The sequence below is a fragment of the Vitis riparia genome, chromosome 7 (genome assembly GCF_004353265.1).
Source record: "Vitis riparia cultivar Riparia Gloire de Montpellier isolate 1030 chromosome 7, EGFV_Vit.rip_1.0, whole genome shotgun sequence".
In the NCBI taxonomy this organism is placed as follows: Eukaryota; Viridiplantae; Streptophyta; class Magnoliopsida; order Vitales; family Vitaceae; genus Vitis; species Vitis riparia.
The window spans coordinates 13841326-13850873 of record NC_048437.1 but is presented as its reverse complement, the minus strand read 5'-3'; the positions used below and the strand labels follow the sequence as shown (position 1 = coordinate 13850873).

Sequence of the window (9548 nt, the reverse complement as noted above, 5' to 3'; positions counted from 1 at the left end):
TTTATTGTTGGAGATGGAAATGAATGAACCACACATATTATGACAAATACTGCATTGTTGTTGACTTAGGAAGTCAAGGGAATTTTCCAGAAGAGCAATAAAGGGTAGAGATGGATAAGGTTCCTATCTTTTGCTAGTGGCATATTTGCATTGTACAAAATGATAAGTTCCCAACAAAGAGAAAAGGAAACCTAAATACCAAAGCCCATCAAATATTCAACAACCTAAAGCAGTTCCCAGAGCATTTTCCCCTTTTAGCTCCCAAAACTCAAGCTTATAAGAACCAAAGACTTAAGCATTTTGTGTAACTTCAGAAATACTAAGCACCAAGTGCCATGCACGGGCCTGGGCAGGTCCATTAATTTTTGCATTAAAAATGTTTATTTTAATTTGTATAATCCCTTTAGGAAACAAATGGTTCAATGTCAAACAAAATCCGAAAGATAATCAAGAAATAAAAATCACAGACACTGAACATAATTTAAACTACATTCTGTATAAAAAAAAACCATTCAAAGATAACCAGGGGGCTAGAGAAATTTAATGAACCATAAAATTAATAGATTTGCAAGGGCATATCTTGACATCAAATGAAAATTATACTGCCTCATTATCTTTTATCTACACTTCTACATACAAATACAACACCTGAAAATAAGAATTTTCACAAACCAGAATCTGCCAGCACGACTGAGGATAAAATTTCAAAATCGTGCCTCTTCAGTGAAATCCCTAAAACTGATTCCATCAACGTATGCAACATCCCCTCAAATTGCCTTTAACAGCAGGTAGCATGCAATGGGCCACTCAATTTTCACAGGATGACAGAATCTAATATAATTTTTCAAGAATTGCTATTGATTTTGAATATCTAAATCTGAATCACCCACCAGATCCAACAGTCATTTTTTCCTAACAAAAAGGATCTATATAAACTAGAGTGTAAACCAATTAAATTCACAAATTAAACCCCACTTAACCTTCCATCAATAACATAACACCAATTTCATATACGAAACTTCAAAACTATGATATTGCACAAAGCATAAGCCAAATCACAACTTATTGACCAATAATTAGCAACCGAATAATCCAATAATCAAATATTCTAATTTAAATCACAGATTTGGAAACCTTTATCACAAAAACGAATCTCACAAAGTGGAAATATCAGAAACTATGACTTTTAAATTGATGACAATAACAGATCCTAAAACCTTCGTCTGGTTCACGAGAAAATGAAGAAAGTGAAAGAAAGTTGCAATCTTCGCAAAAGCCAATTCAATCATAATACTACATTAGAAAAACAAAGCCTTGTTTCATTTTCTAGGAGTTTCTCGGCAAACAAACAGCATGAGAATACTAATTCGAAAAGGAAAATTGTTCATGCCTGAGCGATATGGACTGGGGGACTCTGAATTCTGAGTCACATTGGGGAGTTCCTGATGTTTTGTGCGTTTTTTTTGTGTTTTCCAAGAATACCCTTGTGAACATTTCAACTTGATTACGTGCAATACAAGGATCAAAGTTGGTTTCATGGATGTATCGATAACTCAATTTTATTTATAAATATATGTCAAAATTTTGGATAGAAATTTTAGTACAAAGTATCCATGGTTGAAATTTGATAAAAAAAAAAAATTAGAAATATCAAAAAAACTTCAAAAATAATAATACATATATAAGTTATTTTAGCAAAAAAAAAATTGATATATATTAAAGGATATACTGTATATAATTATGATATATTAAAGAATATAAAATAAATAAATATATATTTATAAATTTATGTTTCTCTTGTATTTGATTATTAAAATTAAAGTTAATTTATTTATATTGCCAAAAACTTTTAACATTAAATCGGAATATCATCAATATATCAACAAAAAATTTGATATTTTTGCCCTTGGTACATTAAGCCAAGCGTACGTTGTATGCCCTCGGCGTCAATCTTTTAACGAGCTTTTTGCACAAGTGCCATAATTATATATGCTAGTAATAGCTTTTTGTACATGTGCCATAATTATATATACTAGCAATAAAACATGTTTGGTGCACGTGGATGATGTTACTTAACTTGCTTTTCACAATTTAATCTCTTATTCAAATGTAGCTTACATTCATTTTGTCATAGTCATGTAAATTTTTAGTTTATTTCTTATAGCTCTAAAAACCAACTTCATAGAATATCATTTTTTTTTATATATAATATTTAAAAAAAAGTTTTTTTTTCCCTTTTGACTTTATTATTTTGAATCTCACATATGAATTTATTTTTAATGGTTATCCAAATTTTTCCATCTATCATGATTTCATGTAAATTCTTTTAACTTTTCTTATGACTAGTAAAAAGCACATGTAATGCACATGAAGGTGTATGTAGATTGGTGATTGTCGGAATTAATGGAATATGAGATATAACACTTGGAAAGGTAATTAGTGAGCAAATTTAAATTTGTTTGATTTAAATTATTTACAAATAATTTTACATTGATTAAAATAATATTTAAAATGATGTAACATACCTATAATTTAATTAATCCATAAATAGAATATATTATTATATATGATTATAGCAATAGATAATATATTATTTTAATATAATATGATGTTTATGGTTGCTTTAAATTCTTTATATCTTTTATTTAGTAATTAGGTTATATATGAAACTCATCTCAAAGGTCATATATTTGTTTTTTGAATTTGTTGTTCATCACAATTTGAAATATATTATTTAAATCAATATTTACTATTGTAACTCTAAGATGTTATACTTATAGAAAAATAGATAAAATATAAAATTGCACAACGAATATATTTGTATCATAATCTATATGTTTTGTAATCCACCTTGGTTGTGATGTATCATTTGAAATAATTAACTTAATTGTCCTCTTGCAAAAGTTTGGAGAAATCATCACTATAATAATCATTAACTACTTGTTTGTTTTTGTAGTAGTCTAGGTTATATTCTTTTCTTTTTTTCTCTTATAGAAAAGTTACACACATTTGAAAAGGTATTTGTTGAAATACAAAAATGATGTTTCAAAAAATATGAGTAAATTTTTTTTACATAAGCTAAGGGTACATTACCTTATATTATTTTTTAATATATATTTTTTTGTTCATTTTTCTCTTGATATTTAAAAAATCGCATAATTTGCATTGAAGAAATAAGTTTTATTATTTTGGATGTGTTCATATATGAATACCCACATTTCGCTATTTGTTCTTTTCAATTGGAGGTGCAATCTCATGGAAGAGTATGAAGTAGTTTGTCATTATCACACCCACTATGAAAGTTGAGTTTGTGGCATGCTTTGAGGTCATTGTTCATGGATTATGACTATGAAACTTTATTGCAAGACTTGAAATTATCAATAATATTCCTAAGTCAATGAAAATTTATTATGATAACTCCACAACCATCTTCTTTTCAAAAAACGATAAGTATTCAAAGGGTGCTAAACACATGGAAGTGAAATACTTTGCCCTTAAAGAACAACTTTTGAAACAAAGGGTATCAATCAAACACATTAGCACCAACCTTATGATTGCAAATCCATTAACAAAAGGATTATTACCAAAGACATTTAATGAACATGTCGAAAGAATGAACATTATTAGGTATCGTTATTGACATTATGTTATTATTTTATATATGCTTTTATGTATTTAACACTTTAAGCTCATTTAAATATTGTTTATGATATTTAAATATCCAGTTTCTTATTATTAGCATATACGTGAATGATTTATGTGAGTTTTGACTAGATTGTATCTGATAAAAACATTATTATTGGATTATTATAATATATCTCGTTACGAGTCATGTTAAGTTTGAAGCTAAATATTGTGATACATGGAAGAGACTGTGTCAAGATAATGACATATGACTATTATGACCCTTATTAGTGTTTACTTGATGATAATTTATAATGTGACCAATGTAAGAAAGGTTTTAGCTTATACTATGCATATTATGTTTTATTATTAAACCAAGATATTGTCACGTGAGCTAAGTATGAGAATGTTAGTTTTTTTTTCTTTAACGGGGTCACTTAGCTTGTTTTATTATTAATAATCTTTCCTTTAATTTAATATTTTTTTATTTAATTTAAAAGATAATTATGGTAGGCTTATTTTTTTATTAATTATCTTTTATTTAATTTAAAAGGTAATTATGGTTAAGGTGCTAAAATCCTATTGGTCCGTTGAGAATATGTTTTCTACACAACTGTTCATGTTGATGGAATGTGAAAGGAGACTATTTGGATTTGGTCCTCTCTTTACCCAATATATATACAATTTTCTCACCATTAAGATACGTATGGAGGAAAAGTTGCACACGCTACATTGGGAGGGAATGAAAATGGGGGACGTAAAGTTGTACAAAAGTAATTGTAGGGAAACTATTTTGTCTTAATCACTTAACGTTTGTTTTTTTGAAGACATCTTTATTTCTTCTTTCTTTTATTTCAGATTTATTTGGGTGGTCGCCATATTATTACAATTTTGCTAAATTGAATGTAGCATACAAAATTCAAATTTAAAGAAAAAATTACTAAGAAAACTAATTTTCTCATGTTTGGTTTTGTTATAAAATAACATAAAAAGAAAATCTAATATAATATAAATTAGGTAGGTGTTTGTGCATTTTCAAATTATTTAAGTTATATTTGGTTACCAAAAAATACTAAGGAAAGAAAAAAAAATCGTAAAGGAAAATAATTTTTTCATATTTGGTTATATTATGGAAAATATAAAAGAAAATCAAATATAATTAAAGCTAGTTAAAAACTTATATATTTTTGAATTATTTAATCTTTATATCAATGAGTTAAAATAAGTAAAATAAGTTTAAAGTAGAAAATAAAAATATTTTTTTGACTTTTATTCTATTTATTTTTCCTTCACTTTTTTTTATTTTTATTTTTTTTTATTTTTATAACTTTTCCTTTGTATCTTCTTTCCCGTAATTTTTCCAAGAACCAAATATAACCTTAATCTTCTATAAAAAAAGTTATAAAAAGAAAAATGAATCTAAAGTAGCATATTAAAATAATTTATTTACTTTAAATCGTTTCTTATTTTATTATTTTTTATTATTATTATTATTTTTACTTTTCTTCTTTATTTTCTTCCTTTTATATTTTTTCCTCAATTTTTTCGATAACCAAGCATAACCTTAGAGTGGTGAAATGGTGAAAGAATCATTCAATAATTTTTTCACCCTATAAGATCCTAAATACAAAATGATTGGCTAGGGATAAGAGGACTCATGAGAGTGAGTTTCACTAAGGGTATATTGTACTCACACCTTTCTTCAATGTTCTCGTTATTTGATTTATATAGGGCCCATATGTAACAAAAGAAAAGTTAAGGTCAAAGCCTATATGACCATAGCATTGTATTAAGGTTGACGCAAATTTCAAATTTAATTGAGATATACATGGGTGATGAATCAAGTATAAAACCTACCCAAATTTAACATAGATCTATCACTCATTTACATTGAACGTCTAAAATAAGGTTTTCATTCTCTATCTTACATCCATTCCTTTTCTCATACTGAAAATGAAGTTTAATTAAGACATTACAAGAAGGTATAGGATAGGGTGCATATGTTAAGTTACTATCTAATTAACAAAGCAGATTACTTGAAAGAATCTTGTTTATACCCCAAACTAATCACATTAAGTCAAATTTTAATCTCACGAGTCATAACTTAAAAGACATGTTTGTTCTCCATGAAAATATTTTGTATTCATCATCATATCAAAAGCAAATCTCGTTATAATTGTCCATATTATGAACTATAAAACAAGTGTATTAATGACAATCTTCTCTAGTAACTCGGGTCAATCCAATCATACCGCTAGCTTCCTTAGCACACTCCACTAAATTGTATCAATCATTACCCTTAGATATCATGCTAAAGGAGCAACATCTAATTCTTCATGGCATAGTCTTAGGTTTAAGTATATAGTATGAATTATCTAGTGGTTCACTAAGACTCACATGGGATAAAGAGGAAACAATACGAAAGGAGAGAGAGAGTTTTGCTATTTTTGAAGGTCTTAAATAAAAAGGTAAAATGTTTACCCTAGATTTAAGCTTCACAATTCTTTACTCATTTATATGACAATAGAAAGTCTTATTTTCTTGCATATTCTTAGCAATCAAACATTCATAACTGAAAATTTATGGAGAAAAGATATTTACCTTTTTCCTTAGTTCAAAGTAAACTAAAGTCTATGAAAGTGTCATGGTTGTAGAAATGTGTAAAAATAATAATGTATCTTAAAGAATTAAAGACATGTGAAAAGAAGCATGGAACATTTATCAATTTTTAGTAAATAAATTACCTAGTTTGTACAAAAGTTTAAGATAAATATGAAAATAGAAGGCCTAAAAAGAATTCAAGGAATATATTAGGAATTCTTAGTAAATAGATTTTTACTTTTTTATACAGATTAATGAAAATATATATTAATATATTAAATAATAAGGAAATATGGGAAATAAGGTTCGATAAATAAATTGTTTAAATATTAAATAGGGAAATAATAGGTTTAGAGCAGTATGGAAATAAAAGGATAAGTAAATACAAAAAAGGTTGACAAAATGAGAAAGATGCATGAAACATTAGGAATTTTTAGTAAATAAATTATTTAATTTTTATAAAAGGTTATGAAAATATTTATCTTAATGTATTGAATGATAAATAAAAAAAGAGAAAAAAATACAATAGGAGTTTTTAATATATAAGTTATTTATTTTTTATAAAAAATAGTATAAATTAAAGAGTAAAGAAATATGGACAAAAAATAAAGTAATAGAAGATTTAGATAATTATGGAAATGGAAGAATAAGAAAATAAATAAGTAATAAAAGGAATAAAATACTGAAGATTAAAGAGATATGGAAAAAGTTAAAGAAAAAAAGGGAAAGAGAATGAAGGCATTAGGAAGTTTGAGTAAAAACATATTTTGCTAGCTATGGAAATGCCATGGTGATTTTCAAAGTTTTTTCTAATCATAGGAATGCCTTGGCGATGACCCTTTCAACCATAAATGCAAAATGAGTATGTAAGATTAATTTCCTATCGTGGAAATGGGGCATATCTTGTATAAATGTGGGTTTTAGGGTGCAAATTCTTAACATACATTTCTAAGAAAAAGGTTTCAAAAATGGCTCAATCTTCCAAGCTTCAATCTATTTTCCTCCTCCTCCTTGTTGCTTTCATGTTGCTTGTAGATGTCTCAATTGTAAGTATACTATTTGCTTGTTATCCATGATAATTTTCTTGAAGATTTCAAATGATTCTCCAAAATTTTTATAGAATTTAAAATACCAGTTTGGATCTATCGATTTTTCCTCTATTCATTTAAACTTTTTAACCATTTTTTCCAAACAAAAAATAAGAAGTAACAAAATATATGAATATTTAGGTTATGTTTGGTTCCTGAAAAATACTAAGGAAATAAAAAAAAAATGTAAAGGAAAATGATTTTTTCATGTTTGGTTGTCTTATGAAAAATATAAAAGAAAATCAAATATAATTAAAACTAATTAAAAACTTATGTATTTTAAAATTATTTAATCTTTATATTGATGAGTTAAAATAAATAAAATAAGTTTGAAATAACAAAAAAAATTATTTTATCAACTTTTAATCCATTTTTTATTTTCCTTCACTTTTTCTTTCATTTTATTTTTTCTTTGTATATTTTCTTTCCTTTGCATTTTCCCTTAAATTTTCTGGAAACCAAACAGAGCCTTAATTTATTTTTTTTATTTTTTATAATTTTTCCTTTTACTCATTCTTTATACTTAAATTACTTGAATAACAATTCAGAAGAATTATCAAGTTTAAAGAAAACATTTTCTACCAAACATGTTCTATGACTTACATTTATTTCCTTGTGTGTTATATTGACAGGCTGGTGGGGAAGGATCTCTTACCAAAGCAGGTATATATATTTATTACTTTTTCTTTTTGTTTTTAAAAAACACTTTATTTGTTTTAGCAAATGCAGAGCTGTTAATGGAGAAAAATACTGAATCTTGGATATGATTTAATTTTCAGAATGTCCTAAAGCATGCAAGTATCGATGCTCAGACACACAATATCGGAATGCATGCCTGGAATTCTGCAACTTGTGTTGTAAGAAATGTCTGTGTGTTCCTTCTGGAACATATGGTCATAAAGAGGAATGTCCATGCTATAACAATTGGAAGACCAAGGAGGGTGGTCCAAAGTGCCCTTGAATCAACCCATCCATTTGGTTGACTTTATCAACATGATCTTAGCCTATGGTGCGGATGTTTACATGCGAATAAATTGTTCTCTATTCCTTCTCAATTATGAGGATCTCATGCTTCTTTCTCAATTGGATGATAATTTTCTAAAAATTGTAAGGTAAAGTGTTTTTGAAAGATATGCAAGAAATCCTATTTTGGTGTAACTTGATCTCACATTACATCAATATCTTAGAAAAATAAATTTAACTTAAAGTCGTTCTCTTGTAGCATGCTCTTACATCCTTTGCTTCATTTAACCTTCGAAGAAATTGATTTATAACTTTATAACCTACTCAAGGAACTTAAAAATATGATTAAACATTTTTTCTTTGTTTTATGATCATGAAAATATGTGGGATGAAACCTTGAGCTAATATTCTACCTATTTTTTATGATAATAAAACTAAGGATATATAAACGAAGCTCTTCCTCAAAATATGTAGTAATGTAACTAGTGAAATTCACACATAATAACTAGTAAATGATCATAGAACATGAAACCATAAGAATTGAAGCTTATGACACATGTAAGAATCAACAATCCAAATTATAGCATGAAGTATACAAAAAAGAACTACATCTAAAGCATATCATGCCCAAAATAACCATGAGAACAATAACATGTTAAACTCTAACTATATCAACATGCATGCTTGTAGTAAAGTCATAATAACATATCCAAATGTAAGTGTAAATGCACTTAAATGTCCTAAAATATCTCCTCCTTTTTGCAAACTTTAAAGAGTGAGAATGTAGCATGAGCTATGGCAGGGCTAAGAAGGAATGGAAGTGGAAAATTATAGCAAAGCAAAGTTAGAATCTTAAGGTGTTAAGCTTCAATTTGTGTGATGATGACACCAAGTTAAAAGCATATCTAAGTTACCTAAGCATGAAGTGTAGTCATCATAAGATACAAATAATGCAATTTATGAAGTGTGTTGGAAGCTCCAGTACTCTTATGACTCCCTAAAGCATCATTTGATGTAGAAAATGAGACTAGCTAGAGTTGGAGACATTAATATAATGGGGCTAAGGTAGTAGCATAAGCCACTAGAAGAAGGATATCCTCATATGTACTATCTCAACCACCACATCATCCCTCTATACTATCTAACAAATCAAATAGTATTTCCTCTTAATCTGTTTACCCTTATGATGATCTCTTAGTTCTTTAGACTGTGGCACTACCCTAATGTTATCATAGAACAATGTCATGGGTTATATAACCAAGGGTATGACCT

The 9548-nt window shown here is 27.3% G+C and overlaps 1 protein-coding gene across 1 annotated transcript; it reads left to right on the top strand.

The window, feature by feature from the left end:
• Positions 1 to 7193: 7193 nt before the first annotated feature.
• On the top strand, positions 7194 to 8274 carry LOC117918063 (gibberellin-regulated protein 12-like). Its single transcript, XM_034834591.1, has 3 exons — positions 7194 to 7271; positions 7946 to 7976; positions 8093 to 8274. Exons 1-3 carry the CDS (start codon positions 7194 to 7196, stop codon positions 8272 to 8274), a joined length of 291 nt encoding a protein of 96 aa, XP_034690482.1.
• Positions 8275 to 9548: the final 1274 nt, after the last annotated feature.